Source organism: Chenopodium album, chromosome 16 (assembly GCF_948465745.1).
Source record: "Chenopodium album chromosome 16, dcCheAlbu1.1, whole genome shotgun sequence".
NCBI classification, from domain to species: Eukaryota; Viridiplantae; Streptophyta; class Magnoliopsida; order Caryophyllales; family Amaranthaceae; genus Chenopodium; species Chenopodium album.
This window is the reverse complement of record NC_137849.1, coordinates 35,393,082-35,419,847: the sequence shown is the minus strand read 5'-3', so window position 1 is coordinate 35,419,847 and position 26,766 is coordinate 35,393,082. Positions and strand designations below refer to the sequence as shown.

General features: G+C 34.5%; 1 protein-coding gene across 1 annotated transcript; it reads right to left on the bottom strand.

Moving 5' to 3' along the window:
* Positions 1–286: 286 nt before the first annotated feature.
* Positions 287–9,461, bottom strand: LOC145586409 (uncharacterized). Its single transcript, XM_081643245.1, has 13 exons — positions 9,224–9,461; positions 7,610–8,984; positions 6,198–7,088; positions 5,086–6,066; positions 4,256–5,005; positions 3,361–4,146; positions 3,064–3,225; positions 2,437–2,961; positions 2,252–2,323; positions 1,973–2,152; positions 1,704–1,775; positions 1,314–1,553; positions 287–1,139 (listed from the first exon to the last, which is right to left on the bottom strand). Exons 1-13 carry the CDS (start codon positions 9,347–9,349, stop codon positions 664–666), a joined length of 6,636 nt encoding a protein of 2,211 aa, XP_081499371.1. The 5' UTR covers positions 9,350–9,461; the 3' UTR covers positions 287–663.
* Between the last annotated feature and the right edge of the window lie 17,305 nt (positions 9,462–26,766).

The window sequence follows — 26,766 nt, the reverse complement described above, 5'->3', positions numbered from 1 at the left end:
CAACTACCAAGAAACTGGTACTATCAATTATATGAATTCAATGAATTAAGATTTTGTCAGTAATCTGTTTTCTTAGGACAGATGGACAAGATATCTGATATTCAGCTTAACTTGCTGTGTTCTGTGTCCTCAACATACATTTTGGTAATTAAATTTTTGCTAAAGTGGTTAATGTTGAGTGATTGATTAGTCATGCATTTAATAATTCAAAATGATGAATCTTCCTAACCAGAAATATAATAAACTGTCCAAGTATCAGTTATCATATGTTAATATTATGCTTTGACGAGGCGAAAATCATACACATTTCATTAAGAAAAAAAAAAAAAAAACAGAAGTCACAAGTTCAATTTGAAATTTGTTTATCTACAAATTTGCAAACAAAATTACAACCTAGAAACCACTATTCAGCAACAAGTCTTAACATAGGATGATATGACCGGTATGTTCTTCATCCCATTCCAAACGATTACAAAGCAATTGCATTCACTAGTAATGCTTCATCAAATGACTAACTAAATAACTTCAATTTACAAACTAGTTTATATGCATGAGAGATGCAAAAGTACTATCCAAACAGGTTGTGTATGTGTTAACTTGCTAAATTACCATCCTCCACATGCCACACTCTAAAAACCCTGATAGCATGCAGGAAATCTGAAACTACTTGCTGACATCTCCCAACGCCTTCCTTCGGGGTTTTACAGCTGTTGCACCAACCATTTGAAGCCTTTTGGGAGCTGCTGCATTCTCCTTCATGTCATGCATGAAAGGGGGCGGCTTTCTGGGAGTTCCATGTATCAGTATGCTTCGGGTGTTCTTTCTCCTGTTCATAGAATTCTTGTTTTCCTGAGCATTTATGCAGTTCTGCTCATCACCAACTTGATCAGCACTATCACCCCTTTCTTCTCTCTCGTTAACTTCCTGAAGTTTCTGTTCACCAGGATCACTGTCAGCTCCAACAGCAGGCTGATATTTTTCTACATTTGCAGCCTCATACTCGTTCACAGAGAATGTGACATCTGATTCTTCTGTTTGCAGCTTGCTGGCCTCTTCTTCTTCTATCTCATCCCAGAACATATCAATTTCTGTATCCGTGAACGCAAATGATTCATTTCTGGACTTCATACCTTCAGTTTCTGGATCATACAAAAGGACAAATTCAAAGTAAATAAAATGTATCCTACATTAGTATAATGCCTCTGCGTAAAGTATGAGTGTTTGAGAGTCTTCAGATATTTATAGAAATGTGACTCATAGTTGCGAGTAATTTACATCTTTTTAATAAATTTGTTCCTGAGGTTGATCTTTACCTTCTTCTAAACTTGGTTCAAAATTTCCTTTGCCATACCCCTGGTCCTTTTCTTGATTGAGCAATGTAAACGTGCTCAGAACTTCCTGTGCCATCTCATGTACATTATAAACATTGACAAACCTTTGGTTGCTGGTGCTTTCAAGGGCTTCATGCCTAGCAATCACAGATGCTGAATTTGTTGTGTTAGTCAATGGCGGTGTGAGAGAACTTATGTTAGCCTCTCTATCCACTGAGCAACCTGTTTCAATGTGAAAAGCAGTGGACAGAAATTAGAGAAAATGGTACCAAGATAATTATAGATGAGAACTTATATTATCCATATTATCCATGTTCATAAGTTGGCATATTGACATCACATGCCTAAAATGAAACTTTTCAAGGGACAAACCTCTATCATCAAGAGCATCTCTAACTTCTGAAAATTTTGCAAAATCCAGTTCTTGAGCAGCATCATTGTAAGCTGCAATAACAATCAAAATTAGAACTACTATATGTGCAAATTTTAACTCTACGCATTTTCTTAGTCTACAGTATTAAAAAGTTGAGGAAAGGGGAATCGTTGAGGCTTTTAAGGTCACCTGGACCCTTTTGAAAGTTACTCATATACAGAACGAATCCAAATAAAATAGGCAACTGAAAGTGAAGTATTGGTCTAACCTTGCAACTCCCTTTCTGTTGTACTAGCATACTCAACCAGAATTTTGCCCGCTGTGCTTTCTGGCCCATCATGCATCTCAGTAGTTGAAGCTAGTGATGACATTTGAGTAGGTGTTGCCAATTTGGACGGCAAGACATCTGAATCCTCTGCATCGGGCTCTACTTTGTCGCTTGAATTTACTGTATTATGTCAAAGGCGTACATGAGGGGAAAAAAAAAAAAAAAAGAGACAAGGAGCTGAAAGATCACATTTATCGAGAGAGGCTGTATGCAATTGACCTGTATTATCTTGACCATCTTTAAAAAGCATGAGTTCACCAAAATGCAATTCTTTGATATCATTAACACAAGCTGCAATAAGAACAACAATTACTGAAAGAATGTGTAGAGTATTCAACACTGCTCAAAATATATGACTGTTAATTTGCCATGTGCAAAATAAGCAGCTCCCTTTAAAGACTGACCATTTTGAAGAGAGTTGTTGCATTTGATCTGTGAAGATTGCAAAGAATCCGATGCAGTTTCGCTTGTTGCCGCATAAACATCAGAAAAATGACATGTACTCTCTTTGTTCAGAGTCCAAGATACCATTATGCTTCCTGCATCATTTTCCAACACTGAAGCTGCATCTGTCAGTGAAAAGGGCTCAGACTTTCTCCCTAGGCTACCACCTTTTTCAGCCATTTCGAGATAGCCACTACAACTGCCGGCATCCTCTCCATTCCTAACATTTTGTACTGACTTGAGCTCAGCCATTGAGCAAACCTCCATCATTTCTTCCCCAACAACACTTTTGCCTTTCTCTGACATGTTCAAACTAATTTGCATGGCAATTCCTGTTTCTACAGCTTCAACAAAACCAGTGTCAGTGTTACTTTTCAAACTCTCCTTTTCACTGATGTTGTCACATTCATTTGCTGCTCCCTCAAAAGATCCTGATTCTTGAGAAACATATTCAAAATTCTTCTTGATTGAACCAACAGACACAGCTGCATGGATTAAGGGAAAATTAAAGAATAAATATAAGTTAGAGCCTTCTTAACTGAAGACAACAAGGTTGAATGTTAAAGAAAAAGTATGCTGCCAATTACTTTGTTGGCTAAATCCTTGTTCAAGAGCTTCATCAAGCTTTTCGTGAATTGTAGTTCCTGGAGTCTCATTTCCACATATGCCCAAACCTTCTGCTTCTTTAATACATCCTGTTTCTTGAGCCATAGTCACCACTTCCTTTTCATCTGAACCTAAGGAATTGGCTGACAAGAAAAGAAAAAAAAAATCAATGATCAGTCAAATTATACAGTATTAAGTTCACAATGAAATGACACGGCAAATAGGAAAACTTATTCCACAGGTACTTCAAGTATAATATAGTGACCCAATCTTCTCACATGTTTGAGCAGTAAACTTGTCAATATCAAGTTTGAGGTTGGTTTTCTCTTGTGTTGCAAAATGGCTGGAATTTTGGGCAAGCAAAACTTCAGGTGTTTGAATTTTCATTGGCTTCGCCGGACTACTGAAATGGTTAATTTTCAAATCAGCACTTGATTCATTGTCTCTTAGTTGGAGCGCACTCACAGGATCAGCCATCTCTTTAACCAGACTATTCTCAGAGATTTCATTGCTGATACTTTTCAAGTCACCGCTAAATGTTGCAATTTCATTATTTGATGTCTCTGCAGGCTCACCATTGGTATTACCATGAAGATTAATATCATCATCTGTGTTTTCAGCATCCTTAGCAACCATAAGCTCCAAATCTTTGGTTGGGTCAGATACAGTATATTCTACTGCACCGTTGTTCTCCCCATGGAGAATAACATCAACATTATCTTTGACTTCGGCATCCTCAACAGCAATAAGCTCTAAATCCTTGGTTGGGTCAGATACCGGTTCTTCTACTTCACCACCCAAAGCAAGCAAATCTTCTGTATTCCAAGCAGCACACTCAGACTCCTGGTCCTTGCTGTATGTATCCTTGGTAATAGTGTCTGAATCAAGTCCAGAAAACAAGTGCTGTAACTTAGGCTCATTAGAGAAGCTGGCCCCTCCTATTTGTTTAGCAGACGAGTACTTGTCATACTCATCTACAACGACGTTCCTATCATTAGTAAAGCATGCTAAATCCCTGCTTGGTGTCTCTACTGCCCTTGAACCTGAAGGACTGGTGAGGTCGCCTGCGCAAAATGAAGACAGGCACTAGTAAGAAACTAAAGATTATTCAACATACAAAATTCAACAAATGGAAAAAGTAGATACATTAATCAAGAGTTCGAGAATTCTCACTTAATGGAAAAAAATAATTATCACATAGCTTTTCCAATCGGAATAGAATATCCTTCTGTGGGGTACTATTCAAAACAGCACTTTTATCATCATGTTTCAAGTGAAATTCATGCTCATCAACAACGGCAATAGTATCAACTTCTGGGTTGTGCTCACACTGCTCAGACACCTCAGTGCAGACACTTCCAACATCAAAGCATGATACTACATTTCTGGTACATGATGTCTCGGACATTTCTCTATCTCTATCCTCAACATTAAAAGGATTAACACTGCTATTCTTGATTTCTTCGTCACCAGTGTCTCTGTCTTCAGCAGCATCCACAGAACTTTGTTTTAGGCACTTAGTTTTGTAAGATACTGATATGCATTCAGATGCATTATTACTGATGCTGCCAAAAGCATCTGAGCACAAGTTTCCTTCATGTGCTACCTGAAACCGCTTCCTCTCATGGATAGAAACAGGAGTTTCTTCTCCATCGTACGAAACAATAGTATCCTGTTTTGGAGCACTAACAGCCATCTCAGACTTCAGTTCGTTGCTATCATTGGGGTTGATCACATAGTCATCCTTAACAGCTTCTAACCCAATTTTCATCTCATCTACTTGTTCAACAATTACATCCTTGTCTTCTTTAGCTAAGTTGTTCGCCTTGATGCTATTTTCTAAAATTCCAATAACGCCTCTTGATGTCTCGTTGCAGCCCTCTTCTCCATTTTTCATTGAACTAGAAAAATCTTCGACCCCACCTGTAAAGCATGAAAACAGCTACCTTCAACACATATGATTTAACATGTAAAAAGTGATAATTAACAAAGAATCGGCATACCATCAACTTGTGATAGCAGGTACAATGAAGAAATGTTCATAGTCGAAGATGAATTTGTCCTAGCCTCACTGTCATTCTTTTTTAATGAATGATTCAGGTGAGAATCTACAGCATCACTGCTACTGCAATCTATCCCCCGGTTCCACAATGGCGTGACTATTGTAGTAGCTTGGCCTTCTTCCATACCTTTGTTGAGCGTTGCAGCTGATGCATTTGAAGAAAGTGTCAGCCCTTCCATGACATTGGGAGACTGGGCATTGGCTTCCAAGTCGGCTTCTGGACCCAATATTACCTTTTCTTCTGACATAAGATGGTTAGATTGCTGCTGGTCAAAATAAATATCAGGCACCGGTTCAACATTAGTGGAAATGGTGTCACAAGAACTCCATAAACTAGCAGCTTCCTCTTGCACTGTTGGTTGAACATCTGATTCCTTCAGAATCACAGTAGCACAGTCAACCATTTCATCTACTGCATTTTCATTCTGAGATGGGGACTCTTCAAGCTCGGGTTCTTGTTCCTTCAAAATCACTGCAGCATTATCTACCACTTTATCTTCTACTGCAATTTCATCCTCAGGTGGAGATTCTTCACACTCGTTTCCCTGTTCCTTCAGAATCACTGCAGCACGATCAACCACTTCATCTTCTACTGCATTTTCATTCTCAGACGCGAACTCTTCACTGTGTTCACACTCATTTTCTTGTTCCTCCAGAATCAGTGCTACATGGTCAACCATTTCTTCTTCTACTGCATTTTCAATCTCAGATGGCGACTCTACACACTTGTTTTCCTGTTCAATGAAATGCTCATTTCTATTCTGATTAAAACATTCAAGTCCATCACTACTTTCTAATATTTTACTGTCCCTTCCAGCTTCTAATTCACCAAAGGGGCTCGAGAGTTGCTCCCCATCAGTATCACTGCCTCCGCTACCTCTTGGCAAACTAGGCTCCACAGCACTGTGACAATCAGGTTCACCTACACCAGCACATCATGTAAAAAATTAACATGAAACCATATGTTAAGGCAGTGGGAGCATATGAATGTTCAATGTATAAAGTCTTGATTTTAAACAATTCAAATGAAAGCATTAAGTGTGCAAAGCTTACCACTAAGCTGCCTTTTAAGATTGCTAGGTGTTGTAGATGCAATTTCTTCATAAGAGTTCTTGTCAACTACAGAAATCATATTTAAAGAATTTTCCTCCACTTTGTCAGCTTGCATATAACTTTTAATTCCACCTCCGCCGCTGTCTTGCAAATTTGAATTTTCATTGTTTGCAGGAGTCTGATCTGCTGCTACTGCATTTTCAAGGGCCTTGTCTATGATGTTGGTCTCTTCTGGGCAGTCATCTAACTTTGAACTTTCAACTCCATCTTCGCCACTGTTTGGCAACATTGGACTTTCATCATTTGCAGGAGTCTGATCAGCTGCTACTACATTTTCAAGGGCCTTATCGATGATGTATGTTTCTTCTGGGAAGTCCTCTATCTTTGAACTTTCAACTCCACCTTCACCACGGTTTTGCAACATTGGACTTTCATCATTTGCAGGAGTCTGATCAGCTGCTACTGCATTTTCAAGGGCCTTATCTACAATGTATGTTTCTTCTGCAAAGTCCTCTATCTTTGAACTTTCAACTCCACCTTCATCAAAGTTTTGCAACATTGAACTTTCATCGATTGCAGGAATCTGATCAGCTGCTACTGCATTTTCAAGGGCCTTGTCTATGATGTATGTTTCTTCTGGGCAGTCCTCTAACTTTCGACTTTCAACTCTGCCTTTGCCACTGTTTTGCAACATTGAACTTTCGTTGTTTGCTACTACATCTTCATGGACCTTGTCTATGATGTCTGTGTCTTCTGGGCAGTCCTCTAACTGCATTATATTATTTTTAACATACAGCTTTTCTGATCTATTGGGAGAAAATCCAGTAGTTTCCTTGGAATTTTCTGCTTTCTTCTCTGCAGAAGTGGTGTTTCCAGTTGCATGACGTAGCTCTAGAACAGCACATAAGATGTTAAGAAACAAACAAGAAAAATATTGACAAGCAATACACTGTTCAGATTATCATAATATTACAAGCATAATTTTCACTATTTCATTTGTTATAGTTTCACATCCTGAAATATGCAATATTTCTATATGTATAAACATACCATTTACATTCAATTACGCTAGTAGATAGAAATGTCCATTTACATTTGATAATGCTAATATATAAACATCCATTTACATCCGTTTACTGGAGTTAACTGAATAACTGATAAGAAGAATAGATGATAATTGATGGGCAAGTCTAAAACTATATCAAATGCTTTACTGTGATCAAGTCTCTAAACAAAATTTTACACATGCTGCCGTTAAAGTTATCATAGTTTTATATTGCTTAAACAAAGATGTAAGAATTTCATATGCAAAATAAAAGTAAGCATGATGTTCAATTTGCTAAAGATTTTGTCAGCATCATAAATTACAATCTCATTGACATTAATTAAAAGATGATGAAAGCCATAATTACCATCTATTTTGTGCTCCCTATTTTCTGAAAGGCTTTGTACATGAGCTGAAATATCTGGCATAGTCTCCTTGTGTTGGACATAATCAGTCCCATCAATAGCAGGCGCGCTGCAGCCTGTTGCTTCAGATTCATTTGTATATTGAGCTTCCATTTCATTCACTTTTTCATCTTCTACCATTAGGCCACTAGTTGAAGCATCAACCTTGGACATTCCGGCTTGCCTACATGATCTCCTCACTACTTTAATTTCTTTAGAACCAACATCCTTATCAACATTATCGTTCTTTCTTCTCAAACCTTTCCGCTTCAAACCTCTAATTTCTGAATTCTTATCATTCTCAACATTTTCTTTGATTGTATCCTCAACTAGTCCTTCCCTGCCACCCTTTGCCTTTAAAGTCGCAGTTGGCTTCCTTACCCTCTGGCCTTTCTTGACATCTGCCACCATCTCAGGAGACTTTTGTTGCACAATCTCAGCAACAGCTTGATCCAATACTTCAGCATTCTTCTGCTCCTTCAAAGCTGTTTTCCGACCTTTGGTCTCAACCTTCTGCACTTGTCTCACTGACCTCCTTGCCTGACCTCTCTCAACCAAATTGTTCCCATCATCAACTACTGCAGCAGGCTTCACCGCAACAGACTTTCTCCTCGAAACCCTTCCAACTGGTTTCTCCACATTATCATCAACAGTTCCAGTGTCTAAAACCACATCAGGTTTCAGCACAACAGACTTTCTCCTCGAAACCCTTCCAACTGGTTTCCCCACATTATCATCAATAGTTCCAGTGTCTAAAACCACATCAGGTTTCTGCACAACAGACTTTCTCCTCGAAACCCTTCCAACTGGTTTCTCAACATTATCATCAACAGCTCCAGTGTCTAAAACCACATTAGGTATCAGCACAACAGACTTTCTCCTCGAAACCCTTCCAATCGGTTTCTCCACATTATCATCAACAACTCCGGTGTCCAACACGGAGTCAGGCTTCACCACAACAGACCTCCTCCTCGAAACCCTTCCAACAGGTTTCTCCACAACTTCAGGTTCTAAATCTGCATCAGACTTACTCACAACAGACCTCCTCCTCAAATTCCTTCCAACAGGTTTCTCCACATCATCAACATTTCCCAATTCACTCACATTCCCAACTACTGAACCCGGGTTTTCCTCGATTTCGGTTTTTTGAAAAACCCTCCTCTTCCTAGCCAATAACCTCAGTTCTCTAGGATCAGTTTTCTCAAAAACAAATGTTTCATTCTGAGGACTAAATTTTACCCTCTTTGGTTCTTTACTATCAGCCAATTCCTCATCACCTTCGTCAATAAGACTCAAATTCTTTAAGCAAGACCTCCCCCTTTTTGTGGGTTTTTCCTCCTGTACTCAGAAACCCAACCAAAATCATTCAAATTTCAGTTCAATATACAAAATGACAAGGTTTCAAAATATATATATATATACAAAATTACAAACCCCCAAAAAAACCCAAAAATCCCATGAAAATTCGAAAAAAATAATCATACAAACAATCAAAATCAGCAAATTTAACATATTACACTTTCAGGAAAAAAAAAAAAAAATCAAGAAATTAAATTTAAAAAAAGTGATGAAATTACCTTAAGAAGTGAAGAAAGACGGTCAGCCATTTCAACATTCTTCAAATTTGCTGGAATTCCATGTTTCTTGCACAATGATTGAAGTTCTTTCCTCTTCAACCCATGAAAATCCATATCTTTTTCCATAAATTTGACTAAAAAAACGAAATCTTGAAATTTAAAGAAGTAATTTGAAGTGGGTATCAACGATCATTGTACATTTGAGGAAGAAAAACTGCGAATTCTGGTTTTAAATTTGTAAAAGTTTGAATCTTGAATTTGAAGGGTTTTTATAAAAAGAAAAAGAAGTAAAAAGGAGATGAATTTGAAATTTTTTGAACAGAGAAATGAATTATATTCTCCCGCTATTTTCTTTTTTTTTTTTTCAAAATATTTGATGTAGAAGATAATCTGACGGTTGAGACACTCTGGATTGAAGGTGGAGGTTGTCAGATTAGACCACGTGGAGAATTTATAACTGCTTTCCTCATATTCCTGGGTTTTGATTGGTCATCACATTTCACGAGTCAATTTTTGTTCTTTTACGAGAGCGGAGAGCGGAAGGCCGGAGGGGATGGTCACTCGTTGCTTCTATCATTTCAAAATTAATGCAAGTGTTTGAATTTATTTTTTACAAAATTAATCCCGTGCGATACACTATTTTAAAATAAAAATTGAATTATATATTTTTAACAACACGTAATGGAAGAAAATAATTTTCTCATTTTTCCTAACTAATTTCTAATTAAATATGAATATGCAATTCCCAAAAGTGCATAATTTTCATTTTTATTTAAGAAATTTCAATTAAATTATATTATTAACAATTGTTAACAACTCGTAAATAACTAAATACTCCTTCCGTTTTTAAATACTTGTTCCACTTTCCTTTTTCGGTCGTTTTTAAATATTTGCTCCATTTCCTTATTTGGAAAGCTTTTATAATACGAGTATTAAATTAATTACTCTCACCTAGTGGATCCATCATGATTATATTTTATTATTTTCATATTCTTTCTCCAATTTTTTCCATTACTTTTGCTTTTGAATTTTTTATTCTTCCACCTACCCCACTACCTCCATATTTTATTACTTTCTCCACTTTCTTCTAAAACTCCGCGCATGGAGAAATGGAGCAAGTATTTAAAAACGGAGGGGGTAGCATAATATGTGTAGAAAACCCAAAATTTAAATTTAAAAATTCAAATGGAATATATTTTAAAGCTATGTTAAATAGGGTAGCTTAAAAAGGAAAAAAAAAATATGGCATCATCCTTGCATTTTGGAGGGAAAAAATTAAATAAAAAAATGACACGTAAGCAATGATGGCATCAGCGGTTGTTATTTTAATATATATATATATATATATATATATATATATATATATATATATATATATATATAGACTTAATTTTTTTTTGAAATCCACACCCACATAATTAGTTATTACGTTTAAGGATTTTGCTAACGAGCACCCCGGGACGTTAGATAAGGAATAATTATATTGTATTTGTATAAAATAGTATAGAGTACTCCCTCCGTCCCTTAATACAAAGCATTTTTTGGTTTTTACGCGGGAATTAAGAAAGTTGTAAATTTTGTAAAACTAATAATTAAAAGTATATATGTGCATGTGGGGTTAGAGAGAGATAGAGAGAAAAAAAAAAAGTAGTTGGGAATAATTGAAGTGATAGAGAGAAAGTGTTGGAAATTGATATTAAAAGTACAAAAAAGTAAAGAAAAAAAAATGATAACTCATAAAAAAAAAGGGTAATAATGTCAAAAGATACAACCTTTAAATAGAAAGAGGCATTGTATATTGATTTACCCAAAAAGAAAATGAGGCTTTGTATTAAGAAACGAAAGGAGTATTAAATTAGGAATGCATGAAAAAATCACGCGTCTTTCGGTGTAATTAATGTTAGTTTTAGGCCCCGTTTACTTTACCTTATTTTTGCTGAACTGAAATTATTTTTACTGAAACAAAATTATATTTGCTGAACTTAAATTATTTTTATTGAACTTAAATTAATTTTACTGAACTGGAAATATTTTTTGCTGAACTGAAATTATTTTTACTAATTTTCTATTATAATTCTTCTTTAAGATAACTGAATTTTACTGAACTGAAATAATTTTTACTGAACTGAAATTATTTTTACTGAACTGAATTTATTTTTATTGAACTGAAATTATTTTTACTTAATATTATTTTATTAGGTGAAGTGAACAGGACCTTACTCTAATATTTTTCACTTTTAATTCCCTTATCTAACGTCTCGAGAGCGCTCATTAGCTTTTGCCTATTATTAACACAATTTACTTTTACATTTTTTATTGTACTCCTTTCGTTTCAAATTATATTCAATTTCAATATATTTTTTTTTACAACGGAGTAAATAACCACAATACACAACTACTACTCATATATAGCGATACTTGCTAGATTTTGAGTAGTTTTACACAAGACGCAAATACTACAACAATTATAATCAAAAGTACAAACACATAAACTAAAATTACGCTTTTTGTTTGGATGGCCGAAGAGATTCATTGATGTACCACCTTTCCTCTTCGTACCTGCATGAAACTTAGATTTTATGATAGGATAGGCATGGTTAGGGTGCAAACTCTTGCTTCGTTTCTGAATCCTTTCTCTGACAAGAAGATGGCTTTTTCTGGTTGACAAAAGCCACCTTACCCTCAATAGAGGTAAATTCGTACAATTCGAACCTTTCAAAGTATCCACCTTCATGGAGACTCTACTATCCTTCTTAAAACTTGATATATATGTGACATTTAATCATTATTTTCCACTATTTTATTTTTCTTATGTTCCTATTCTAAGCGTTTCCGCTTGGGATTTTTTTTTGGAAATCTTAGGCATTTTGCCTCCATCCAAAGAAGAGAGAGAGAGAGTGAGAAATGCTAGCGTTAACCTTGCCCTTGATTGGTAGTGTTTTATTAAAGGAGAGGGTGTTAGAGTGAGATAGAGGGGTGAAAAACATGGAAATATACGTGAGGGTATGTTCGTCTATTCAAGTTAAAATGCGGGTGTTACTTGGTAAAATGCATGCGTTGTTTAGCTTTTCACTATAATAAAACGAGGAAATACAAATTTATAACCTTGATAAATCAGGGGGTATAAGTACTCTTAGGTGATAAGTTAGAGGTGTTTGTGTATTTTCTGCTCGACGTCGTTTTTCTATGAAGACAATGTTTGCAGAAGGGTCTTCCTCTTTTTCTCACTCTTCACAATCAAGCAACTTTGCTTTAAAACCATCTTGAATTGGGGAGTACTTATTCAAATGATTGTAAAGTGTATTCATTATCACATTCAATTGAAGTTAGTTATTAAGAATAATGGAAGTTTGATTTCAATGGAGATCAAAATTAACGCGGGAGAAAAAGTTACAATGGAGAAACCAATGGAGAAGGGGAAAAAGCTCAGTTACCCTTTGAGGTTAATCATGCCCTTAATTTCTTTGTTTTTCTTCTTTGTCGCCAAAAATAGTTGTGTTGATTTCAGTGAATTATCCATTGAAATGGTTGGAAGAAGGAGATGAAGGTGGGTAGGGACGAAGGAAGAAGAAGATGAATGTGGGTGGGAGGAAGGAGGAGAACATGATGGAGGAAGAAGATGAACATTACAAAGTGGGAAGGACGAAGAAGAAAAAGAATAGGCCAAGAAAACGAATGTTTACTACAAACCATCAATCCCACATGGCAAATACAGTATATATCTTGTTTGAAATTCAGCATCACAATTTTCAAGGCTAAATAACTACAAAAATACCACTTTATCAAGGTTATAAATTGGGCAAACCTCAAACAAAACTAGTGGTCAGATTTATTTATAAGAGCATGAATATTGGAGAGTATGGCTTTATCCTCTCATTCATTCTCTCTCCTTTCCCTATTTTGACACCTCATACTTTCTTTCATCCACCTTATTTTCCACTATCTCTGTCCTCTCTTCCATCCTCTTCCATTTATTTTTCCCACATCAAAGGGTATCCTCTTGATATATTTTATACTATAAATATGGCCCCACCATATTATTATTGATTATTTATTATTGATTTCTTTAATGATAAGATCTAATAATAATAATAATAATAATAATAACAATAATATTAATAATAATAATAATTAGTATTCGATAATTAGCATAACAAAAATTACCATACTTTACCAACATTTTGATACAATAACACATGGTCTTAGGAATAAAAACACTAATTGATACACTAAAGTACAACAAATACAAGAAATTAAAGACAAATAACTAAATATCCTCATTTTTCCTTACCGATTACTATTATGCCCAAATCTTGCCCACAAATGTTCTACCAAATCTTGTTTAAGTGACATATGAGTTTATTTATCGTGGAGATTTTCTGGTGTTGCCATTAATGTGGTTAGATTAGGATTTTGGTAGCGCGGGGTTTCGGTGAAAGTCGTTGCTCTTCGGTTTGAAGTTCCTGCTAAATACTCGGGTTGTTTAGTAGCAAACTCATTAGGATCCCAATAGTTAAGATAACTTTCGCGCTCATCTTCCACGATCTTATTGTGCATGATAATACACGCCATAACAATTTTCCACAACATTTCGACACTCCATGCCAAAGCAGGACGTCTTATAATGGCAAATCGAGCTTGCAACACTCCAAATGCACGTTCTACATCTTTTCTAATACTCTCTTGTTTGGTAGTAAACAATTGTTGTTTAGGGGTTTGCGGTGCAGTTATTGCATCTATAAATGTTGCCCATTTTGGGTAGATCCCATCAGTGAGATAATACCCCTGATTGTAAGTATTTCCATTCACGGTGAACTGAATTTGTGGAGCACGACCATTTAAAATGCCGTCAAAGACGGGTGAATGTTGAAGGACGTTTGTATCGTGGAAGGATCCAGGTGTTCCAAAAAAGGCATGCCATATCCACAAATCACAAGATGCAACAGCTTCTAAGATAACCGTCGCCGTTTTCGATCGCCCTTGATGCATCCCTTTCCACCCCGCTGGACAATTTTTCCACTCCCAATGCATGCAGTCGATACTTCCCAACATACCAGGAAAACCTCTTTCCTCTCCTTCTCTTAGAAGGCAATTCATATCTTCAGGGGTTGGTTTCCTCAAGTATTCTGCTGAGAATTCACGAATCACTCCGTCAACGAAGTGCGTGATACAATGCCTAGCCGTAGTTGCCCCAAGCTTGAGGTACTCGTCAACTTGATCAGTTGCGCAACCATATGCTAACATCCTTATAGCCACTGTGCACTTTTGTATTGGAGAAGCACCCAAACGCATATTAGCATTTGGATGTTGCTGGAAGAATCGATCAGTTTCACTTAGTTAGTTCACTATCTTCATAAATAGAGGTTTCCGCATGCGAAACCTACGTCGAAACTTATCATCTGTAGACACCAAATTTTGATCTTACTTTTGTAATTATCACTATTAATTATCTTTTATTATTATAGTTATCGTTTTTTGCAAATAATTATTATTATTTTGCTAAATATATTTTATATAACTTAATGACATTTGTTTTATTATTTAAAACGAAGAAAACAAGTAATAATAATGATTTTTATTTATAATTTCCAAAATACATGTTACAATTTATACTTCTAAACTACTAAATTACAAAATATAGAAGTACAGCTAACACTACATGTATTTTTGGTGTCCGAGTTTTAATGGTGTTTTTTTTTTGTTTGGTTTTTTCGGGTAAGGAGGAAGATGGAAGAAGATAAGAATTAAGTGGTGAGTGGAGATTTTGGATAAGGGTAATTTCTTTTTATAGTAAAAAGTAAGTATTTTAGACCGTATTTTTATACGTATATGTATAATAATCGTGTAGTATAAAGTACACTATTTTTTGTCTCGCCAGGGGAATATGTCATTTTCTTTATAAACAAGCATTGTTTACTCCTTTAGAGTATAATAAGTATATCGTATGTTCACTTAAACTGTTAGAGTAAGTTTTATTCTTTTTATTTTATCTAGTGATTTTTGCGATTTGTGCACTACTCTATTATATGACCAGTTTACCTAAGCTATAAAATCCACTACTCTAAAGACTCATACCCAACCAATATAGGAAATGACAAACATCCCCACACCTAAATGGGTACTATATGTTGTAGTGCTAAAGGGACCTCCTTTTATGTACGCTTGTTATAACGTCCTTGTCTTTTTGTTCCGTAGTTAATACTTGATCCGATAAATATAAGTTCGGATCAAACCCATCGATATTTATCTAAGGATAATTGAGTATTGTATGGATGAGAATAAAAGAGGGATACGTATGGATGGAAATGTATAATTGTACGTATAGATGAATAGTGTTTGTTTTTAAAAAATAGGATCGTGCTTCGTATCATTTCAATGATATTTTGCTTTTCTGAGAATTCTTATCACTTATGAGTTCTGACATTCATTTCACCCAAAAAAAAAATGAGTAATGACATTCACATTTTTTTTTTTTTGTTCTTTATCTTATTATTTTTTTTATGGTTTGTTTACTCAGTCTAGTTTGTGTATTCTTTCGTAGGTTTTGATAAGCAATTGTCAATAGTGAAATAACATCACCTTTTTTTTATCCCCCGCGGTTAATATTGTATCCAATAAATTTTAATTTGGACCAATTACATCAATATTTATCTGACGCTAATTGGGACAGCTGGATTTTAGACGTGTCATGTATTGCATTTCACTATTCAAAATACTATTTGACACTAATCAAACACTATTTGACACTATTCAAAATAGTAATTTCCGTTATGTTAATTTACGTTGCCGACGTGAATTTGGTCTTCTGTTTTATTTGTTTTCCTGTTGTTTTGATCTAGTTTTGTATCTTTTTTTTTGCGACTATGATAAATATAAATTTGTGTTATAGTAGACTAAAGCAAGATAAGGGTTCACCTTTTTTTAAGATCATTCGGTCAAGGGAATATAGTTTACTCTTGACTACCTGAAATTTATGTCGTAAGACTTAATATTGTATGATTTTACATGGTGTATTTTCACTTTGACCATGTCAATCTTATGATTTTATATGATTTACCTTACTTTATACTTTTAGTAAGGGTTATTATTTGTAATGCTCGTACTTTTAAGGTTTTGCCGTATGTTTAGATGTTCTTGGGTAAATTTATATGTACTGTCTAATAAGGGCAGGGGTTATTGTTTTTACTTTTTTATATAAGCTCTGAAATATTTTGTCCAATCCTATTAGTATTGTAACCTAATATCTTTGTGTAACATTCAGAGCTGACATCTCAGAGCTGATATTTATTTTATAAGTGTTGTTTTAATACCTTGGTAAGTATAATAGTCACTAAATAAATTTAGACACTCTGCTATCGTATACCATGTGAGTATTACTGAGTTGTGACATAACTTGATCATATATTTTTTTTTTTTGTAATACCATGGCATTTTAGAACTTTTTTATGTGAATATTAGAGTTGATTTTATTACTGTAGACACCCATTTGTGTCTCCCCAAAACCAAACCCAATGATGAATGCCTTTCACGTCGAACCATAATCGAATGAGGTGAAAGTGGTTGAAAGTCAAGTGTTGCGGTTAGTTTTTATTAAAATCCTTCTTTCTGTTTTCGAAAATCCACTCTATTTTATGAAAACGTCCAATCCAGTTTAGTTTGGTCCATGATTAAGGTCCAATAATAGTGTAGTTGGATGGGGCTCGAAAAGACCTTTCCAACGATATATTATAAGCCCAATTCCGATGAATATTGAGGAAGTTATGACCAAAATACTAAACTGGGCCCGGTTAATTATTTAAATACGGCCCAATGATCTAGAGGAGGGCCCAATATTAATTATTATTCCTAAAATTATTAGGATTAATTATAATTTCCTAGAAGATTCTTTTTAATTCTAATATTATTAGATTTAATAATTATTTATTTTAAAATAGACTTTTATTTGGAGTAAAATATTATTTTATTATCTTAAAAATACGTATTTTATCTTCTGTACAGATTCCGTAGATCAAGTTGATTAAAGATCGGATTCCGCGTGAAGAAAACGCGCTAATACAGGTTGTCGCCACGCGACAGACTCTGTCGCCTCGCAACAGACATTGTCGCGTCGCGACAGAGTCGATTCCTGGCGACAGCGTGTAGTTTTATTCCTTATCAAATTCTATGTTTTTCCGGACTATTTTCATTATAAATAGGGTCCGAATCTCTATTTTCAGAATCATCAATTCCCATCAATTCTCTCTATCAATTCTCATCAACTCTCATCCTTAATTCTCTTTTGAGCAATATATGCTTTCTTTCTCTCTCTTTCTAAACTAGCTTTTTACACAATATTCCGCATTCACAAGACTTAGAGTCTCTTAGCCAAGTTCGAAGTTGCCTTCGCCCTAGACGTGAAAGGTTGATAATTTCTTAGGGTTTGGTCCAAAACTAGTTAAAACTTTATTTAATTTGATTTTAATTTAGTTCTTTAATTATTCTTTATTATTTTCATTGAAGTTTACTAACTTGTGTATTTTGTTATTAGAAAGAGGTACGAGGCTTCAAAGTAAGTAGATTAGCTTACTCCCTATTTCTTTCACAATGTAGAAAGCATGTTTATTATTGTTTAATATTCCTAGTATCATGTTAGGATGTTTTTATGCTTTCTAGTATCATGTTTAGGATGCCTTTACTCTTTCTAATATCATGTTAGTACCATGTTAGGTTTAAAGCTTTGATCTTTATTGCTTAGTGACATGCTAGGAGTTGTTATTAATCTTGTTAGTATCATGCCTAGGATCTTGCTATTATATTTAAGCTTTATTATATCATGTTATTATCATCGTTGTTATCGTTTATTGGTTATTATGCTTATGTTGCTTGATATATTTTATTGTTATTGCTTCATCACACCTTTTATGATCGTTAAAGGGAATTTGTACTTGAAATCACGCTTAATAAGATAATTAATAATTTGATTTAGGCTAATGTGATTTTAATTCAAGTGATCGCCAATAATAGTATTATTTGTGCATTAATATTCAACCAACATAGATTAAACAGGGTAGGATTAATATAATGTTTGTATGTTATTCGAAAAGCGCACGTGAATACGAGCAGAACAAAGTAGAGGCCTATTTTATAGGGCGGGTCCTTTCTTTTGTAGATTGGATTCGTACCCTCATCCCCGGACCCTGTTTGGTTCAAGACCTTATGGAGTTGATGGTCCTTTTGGATTGTCTTTTGGGTTTACAAGTTCCTAAAACTTGTTGGCGACTCTTTTGCTCTCTTTTCTTTCCCTTTGGAACGCCACCATACTTTAGTGTATGATCACAGTGGGGTTCAAGTTTGGGATCATAATGCTTGAAATATTCCCTACAATTACGGTTTTCTTTATTTTATCAGTTTAAGTGTTGCAAAACAGATTAAGTAAGTTTGTTACATATAAAATGAAAGAATTTAATATCAAGATTTCCATTATTGCCAAAATCTTGATATTTTACCAAAATAATCCTTGATTTTTAATTTATTTACTTTTTTTTATTTACAAATTAACCCCTTTATTTTCCTATAAATACCCCCCTAATTCTCAAGTTTTAGACACCAAAAAAATTCCTATAAATTCTCTCTCTAAAAATTCTCTCTAATTTTTTTTCTCCTCTAATCTTTGCTTTAGTTAAAATCTCTCTAATTTAGCTTTATTCTTAAATTATTAGCTTATTAAAAGCATCTTATAGTTAAGTTGATATTGTTATTTTTATTTAAGTGTTGTTATCATCTTTAATTCCTATAAAAAAAAACACAAAAATATTTCAAATTCATGCATTATTTTTCTTTATTATCCTTGTTAAAAAATATTAGTTTAATTGCTTAAGTATTCCTAGTCTATATTAAAAACCAAAAAAAAAGGGTTTGTTTCTCAAGATTTAGCTTTATTTTTCAAGTTTATTTTCTCTAATCAAAAATAAAAAAAAAAGTTCTTTAGCTTTATTTTTGCATTAATTTCCTTTAATATCTCAAAACTCAAAAAAAATTCACTTAGTCTCTTTTATTGCACTTTAATTAAAGAGTGATCATCTTTTCATCCTTGATAGTAAGAAGGGTTATCCAAAAAATTGCTACATCTAGTTCAAGGTATTATCTTTATTTCTTTCTTAATTTCCTTAATTATTATTAATATACTAACTAGTGTGTTTGTTTTCATGTGATGTTACCAATAAGAGTAATGACGATATTAGGTGCTAAATTAGCCCTAAATCTTTCATTACTCCACATTAGAAAGCCAAGCCTATTGGTGAGGTGATAGGTTACAAAGAGGGGGGTTAATTGTATTTTGCATTGCATTTTTTTTTAATGCATTTTAAATATGAAAGATTAATACATTCATGTGACAGCCTAATGTATATTTTAAAGAATGATTTATTTCTTAAAGTGAGCTTAAAGCCTAAGGAATTAAGAGTTTAAGCAAAGGATGTTCAAGAGTAAAGAATTACTTACCACGACCCAAAGATGGCCAGTGAAACAACCTTTATGACCAGAGCCAGTTACATTTCTTTAGCTCAAGTGATAGAACTTTTCAAGAGCTTTCCAACCATATCTCACAATAATTTTTTCGATTTTTCTACTATTTTTAATGATTTTTTTAGTTCAAGCTATCAAAGAGATGAAATGTGCACCTTTTTCTCTTAATTGCTTTTTAAAATTGTATTAATTTATTTTAAGGAACTAATGGTGGTATGAAACCTATATTACACTATATTATATATATACTTCTTAACTTATGGAGTTTTAATTAAAATGTTTTTAATCTTATTTTAAAAATGACTTTAGAAATAAGAGTTTTAACAAGCTTTAATTCTAAGTATTATTTTAAGAAACTTTAATCTTATTTTAAAGAAGACTTCAGAAATAAGAGCCTTTAATTCTAAATGTCGTTGTTTTAAAAATATTTAATCTTATTAAATGATGTCTTAAGGACTTTAATTTTATTTCAAGATGACTTCAGAAATAAAAGTTTTAACAAACATTGTTTTCTTTTATAATTTTGTGAACTTTTTTATTTCAGACTTTTTGTGACACAAGAATGAATCATAACTTTGCTTGTTTATTCCTAATAATTAATGATAGTTAATATAAGGTTATGGCCTCATTTCCAAACATGAGGTTAAGATTAATTATTTAGTTGTATAAGGTTGTAACAATTATCCATCTCCATAAAAATAAGCTTATATCCCATTATAATTACCCGATGGATTAATTGACAATCGAATATAATTAAATAGTTTTTTTCCCTTTTATTTGGAAGTAAGGCCTTGACAGGTGTCGTGTTTTATTTGGTCAATTCCATTAAGCCTAAACGCATAACCCTTAAAACCTTACAAAAATTACCTTCGAGTGAATTTGAAACCCAAAGTGAGATTATATAGTGAACCCTTACAGTTTCACTCCCAAAAATACCTTGATCAACTAAAAGTCGTCAATTGGGACACATTTGTTGAATTGTCTTATTCAAAAGACATTTTTGGTAATCACTAATAGGGGTGATTTTCCTCAACCAAGGTGATTCATTTTACTAAAATCCCACTTACAAAAATGACGTTTATGTCAATAACCCAAGTCAAAAACCCAATGGAATTGGTTATTTAAAACATGGCATCTGTCCGAACTACGAAGGTTTTGATCCGTGAGTGAATTCAAAATCTCACTATGATCGGCACGTAGTGCAACTTTGGTGCTCAAACCTACCTTATATTTTTTTTATGTGGTTTACATGCCTTAAAACTTGATTTTTAATAACGTAATAGTAAGAGCCCGTTCCTTAGAACGGAAGGGAAGACGAGTTCCAGACGTTCGATTCTCTTAACCTAAACCCCGAACCCTATGCCTTATTTCTTTTTATGGAGTTAGCAGTTGATTTTTTTTTTATTTTTTTTATTTAAATTGACTGTTTTAAAATCCGTCTTTATTCGGATAAAAATAAGGTGGCGACTCTAAGTCTTTAATTATAAGTCTTATCAGACACTTAAGTGAAACCTTTTATAGACTAATCTTTGTCCACTAAAAACTAGGTGCCACATCATCACCATACAATGGTTGTTCGCTGAAATAGTCAGTAACCAACTGATCATGTGCTGCTTCGCGATTACGTGGTATAACTTCCCTTCGTTCTCTCTGACGTGGAACATCTTCTTGTTGTTGTTGCATGGTGGTGTTAACCACATATCTCAATGCATCTTCTATGATTTGTTGTTGCCGATTTTCCTCAATAAAATCAAGCAACATGTAGTCATAGATTTTATCACTAGAAGTGGAAGAATTTTAATTACTACTCATTTTAAAATTAGTAATATGTAGTTGTAGTTGTGATAGTGAAAGTGTTGTAAGTGAAATAGGTCAATTTATAGACAATTGAGATAAAATTAAAGATACGAAAAATGATTTGCAATCTGGTAAGATAAGATTTTTTACCATAAGATAAGATTTTCTAACAGAAGATAAGATTTTGGTAACAGTGGATAAGATTTCGTAGATAAGGTCAGATTTTATGGCAGATAAGATAAGATTTTTTGGCAGATAAAATGAGATTTTTTAACAGAAGATAAGATTTTTACCAGAGGGATAAGATTTTTGGTAGATAAGGTAAGATTTTGTTATAGATAAGAGTAATTAACATAAAATATTTTTCATGTGACAAAACTTATATAAGCTCTACTTAATAGAAAATTACATTTTTTTTTGTAGAAACATAATATTATTACTCCAACACATAAGATTACAACATCATATATCATTTAAAAATACATACGATTTAAATTACTACTACATACTACGTACGATTACATCTTAAGTAGTACAACAAGTCTTAAACATAATGTTAATACATAACAATAACAAAAACTTAACTTGATACAGAAATGAAAAGATGAAATAGTTAATACATAAAAATAACAAGTACTTAACTTATATATTTTTAAAAACCTGTTACTAAACTCCTCTCTAAGCTTCTTGTACATTTCGGCTTCAAATTCATCGAGGACAGGTTTTGCCATAAATGAACGTAACATGCTGAATTTCATCTCCTCCTCCTTTTGCTTTTTTCTATCTTCGCTCCTTTTACTTATCAAGTCGATCATTCGTTCTCCTTGATCAAGCCGCTTATCACTAGTTTCGTCAAGAGTTGTGTTGAAAGCTTCAAGGTTTATCGATATAGAAAAATTACTACCTTCTGCAGCTAAACTCTATGATTTTTTTAATATCCGGAGGCCGCTTTCTTCCAGCACCCACACTTGGTGATTCTGGTTTAGATCGTTTCCCACTTCCCTCGCTCTCCAAAGGAAGCTCTTAGACCATATGTGGGTCCCATTTAGGAAAATTTTGCATTGTTTCAAAACAATGCATCAAAGTAAAGTGTTTTCCATGATTGAGTTTTGCATAATACTCATGGGCACATTGGACAGCGTCCCTACTTGAGTTTCCACTTTTCGGGTGTCGTAGGATATAACCATACGCCATAACCCATTTTGAAACCCATTTGTTGATAAAATCCCAACGTTGTTGCATGGACTTAATGGTCTGTTCTTTTATCTCTTCAAGGTTCTCTACCCGTGCCTCTTCGTATAACTTCCCAATTGCAGCCCATAAACCGGGGCTTTAGTTCGTTTTGTATTTATGGTAATATTCCCACCGGCATTGATGTAGCCTGAAACAAGCGCCTTATCTTCAGCTATACTCCATGCACTAGCTTTTTTTTTTTATTTTTTTTTTATCATTGGGGTCTTCTCCAGTAATGTCAACAACATCATCATCGAGATTTTCTAGATGTTGAGCTTCCCGTATATCTTTTGTTGGAGAAGCAGTGCTACTAACATTTACTCATGGAGATTGATCCATGGGTTGGGTAAAATGTTGGGACATGGGAAATAATGGGACATTTTTTGAAGATAAACTCCCATGACATTGGTGAGGTATTTGGGATGTATAATTTGGGTTTATAGGTCTTTGGTGGCTACCAAACCATTGCAAAACAGCTTGAAATTGTGGATTATTGAATATATTTAGATCAAAAGGGGGAGTATTTGCATTGTATTCAGTTGGGAAATTCATATTTCTTCCATAATTAGGATTATTTGGATCCATTACAGAAGAAAATTTTAAAAATAGAGTAGAGAGAAAAAATATGAAAATTTGAAGTGCATAAAAAACGGCCAAAATTAGATTCATTTTATAGAGAAAAAAAAAATAAAGTTGTTGGTGAAATCAGTTTTTTAAAATAAGTTACCGTTTGTTATTAATTACCATTATAAGATTTTTGTGCTAGTAAAATCATGTAACAAATTAAAAGATGCCACTTGTCAAGCAATGGAAGGTTGGTTTAAATATATTGTCGTTGCATGGTCTTCGCCATTTTGTAGTTTTGATATTTGTGTCAGATGATTTATTTTTTCCTTTTTTTTTATTTAACAAAACGTCGCTGTTTAGGGATGGCAATGGGTCGGGTCAGATGCGGAGGATGGTACCTCCACACCCATACCCGCCTAAAAATTTTATACCCATTCCCGCCCCACCACCCGTGGTGGGTACAATACCCACATCCATACACGCCCTGCCGGGTATAGTATAGGATCCATCCCCGCCCAACACCCACTTGGATATTCAAACCCGCCCCAAACCTGTTGTCATAAATCCAAAATGCTATGTTATTTCACAATAATGACAATTACATAACAATAACAACAATATTAACACTACAAAGTATGCCACTACAAAATTACAAACTTATTAATTAACAATTTCATACTGAGAAAATTCCACAAATCCAAATCCAAAAAAATATACAAAGCTACAAAATCTCAAGCATGAAAAATCAATCTGTCACTTCGCATAGTGCTGCACTTTCATCTTCTAGTTCCTCCAACCATGGCGCTGCACTTTCTTCAACTCACCTACAAGAATTTCGCATAGATTGACTACTAATATATACTTAGTAAAATCTAAATAGTGGTTTAGTAGATAGTATAATTTGTCTAATATATTCATACTAATCATCAGTCAATAGATCTTAACGTCTTAAATTAAAAAAACTCAACATCGAAATAAATTCGACACTTAAAATTACATTGAGTACAGTTGATCATAGAATAGATTAAGATGAGTTTGCTCCATAATAAATTCGAATTGTAACGTTCAATCACAAAACCAAAATAAACACAACAATTTAAAGAGGATTAAAAGATATATACCTTGGGGAAGAAGATGAATTGAACAATGGTGATTGAGACGAGACACAGAGGAAGAAGATGGATAAATGAGTAATGACTTTCAGATAGGAGAATAGAGAGAGAATGAAAATAACCGCTGTTGAGGAAATGAATCAAATGGAAAATTAGGTTAAAGATTCTTATTGTTTAGGTATTTGGGCGGTTGGGCTTGGGCCTTTCATATATTCTAGACTCTTCTTGGGGCGGGTATGAGGCGGGGCGGGGGCGGGTCGGGGCGGGGCGGGTCTATTATAAAATCCATACCCGCCCCACCACCCGTGGCGGGTACACTTTTTATACCCATCCCCTTCCCATCACCCGCCAAACCTCCCTCCATACCCGCCCCATTGGGGCGGGTCTCCCATTTAACCCGACCCACTGCCATCCCTATCGTCGTTTGTTTTGTTGTTTGTTTGAAACACTGCATTTATTCATCCTCTTGGCGCGGTAGACGAGGTGCAATTTCCTTCAACAGAAGAGGATTCATGAGCATCCTCCTCCCCTCAAGGATCCTCAATAATTCCTAGCATCAGAGAGGATATGTCCACATAAGCAAAAACCACCTTCAAGAGGATAGATATCCTCTCCAATATTCATGCTCTAATAAAAGTCACTATTAACAATACAAATATCAAATGGAAAAATTGATTCTAATAATCCCACCTTTATCGGTTCGCCATTAATAATCTCACCTATCGATTATTATTTAATAATCCCATCTTTAGGGGTTATCTTCTTCTAATAGTCCCTAACTTGTTAGTAACCTATATAGTGGGTAAACATGCCACGTGTCACTTTATGATTTGTCCAAATTAAAAAAAATTATTTAATTTTTTTTTCAATATGTTTTTTTTTTCTCATTTTCCTCTTTCCTTTCCCCCTTCCCCTCCATTGATTCCGGCCACTCAGATCAACCACCTCCCACACGCAGCCACCTCCTTTCTAAAACAGGCACCGTCATCCACGACCGACCATCCCCACCACGGACCAACCATCCCCATCCACGAAGAACCTCACCCACGGCTGGCCATTCCCACCCACAAACCAGCCGCCCCACCCAGGAAAAACCCCCACCCAAGGTCGACCACCCCCAGCCACGCCCTACCAATCTATCACAGTCGACAACCCAAGGCACGAAACCCCTACCCTCGAAACCCTCACCTGAAAAAACTTGTCCTTTCCCCTCCAACGAAACACCCAACCTTATGCATGCCACATTTCCCCTATTGCTGCTACTGTTATCTAGTGGTAGGAAGAGAGAGGAAGTGAGGTGGTAATTTGGGAAAGTCATGGAAGGGAAATGGAGGAGAGAGAATGGGCTGACTTGTGACGGAGAATGAGGGAGAATATAGGAAAGAAAGAAAGAAAAAACTTATCCATTCTTCAAGTAACCGGTCATAAGGGACCAATAAGAGAAGATGCCCCCAAAGGTGGGATTGTTAAATAATAATCGATAAGTGGGATTATTAATAGCGAATCGGTCAAAGGTGAGATTATTATAATCAATTTTTCCTTTCATATCAAATTACCAAAAAAAAAAAAAAAAAAGAAAAAAGAAAAAAGGCCAATCATGCTTTTTCGAGTGTAGTTAAATTTTCAAAGCATAAAAAGCATACTCGGTACTAAATTTTCCAATGGTGTAAGCTCCATTTAATGAATTCAGAAGAAAATAAAGTCCATGGATAATTGGATATGAGTCTCTAAAATTTGTTCAAACATCTAAGAGGGCGTTTAATTTACAGAATGGTATGGGTTTGGAATTAGGAATGGGGTTAAGGTGATATTGGGTTGGAATTTGATACTTAATATCTTGTGTTTGGTTTAATTCTGGAATGGAATCTCATCCCCTTAATACCATGTATTTAATACCCAAGAGAATGGAATGAGCCAAACCTACCCCCAAGGTTTCTAAATCCCATACCTCATGGATTTAAGGTATGGGATTAAAATTCATACCTTTGACAACCAAACATATGATACGAGTTTTAGTCATTCTAAACCCATACCTATATTCTGTGAACCAAACACCCCCTTAAAGTCTCTCAAAAATTTGTAAGAACTGACAAATGTTTTTTTTTAAAAAAGTAATGATTTATGTAGCTCCTAGGGTTATATAAGGAGTATTAAATAATTTTCCAAAAATGAAATTAAGTTGAGAATTCACGATAAAATTATGAGCAGATCAATATAATTAATGCAAATCTATTCTTAATTACTACGTATTAATTTCTCTACCTCGATGATAAGAAAAGGGCCGGATCAAGCCATATTACTCCTAGATTAGTCAAGTGGCACAGTTACTGA

Excerpts from the sequence above, each read along its gene's own strand:
- LOC145586409 (XM_081643245.1), bottom strand. The coding sequence starts at position 9,349 with ATGGAAAAAGATATGGATTTTCATGGGTTGAAGAGGAAAGAACTTCAA. Across the intron at positions 7,089-7,609 it reads TAGGGAGCACAAAATAGATG|AGCTACGTCATGCAACTGGA; the intron begins GTAATTATGGCT and ends GTGCTGTTCTAG. Across the intron at positions 5,006-5,085 it reads CCTGCTATCACAAGTTGATG|GTGGGGTCGAAGATTTTTCT; the intron begins GTATGCCGATTC and ends CATGCTTTACAG.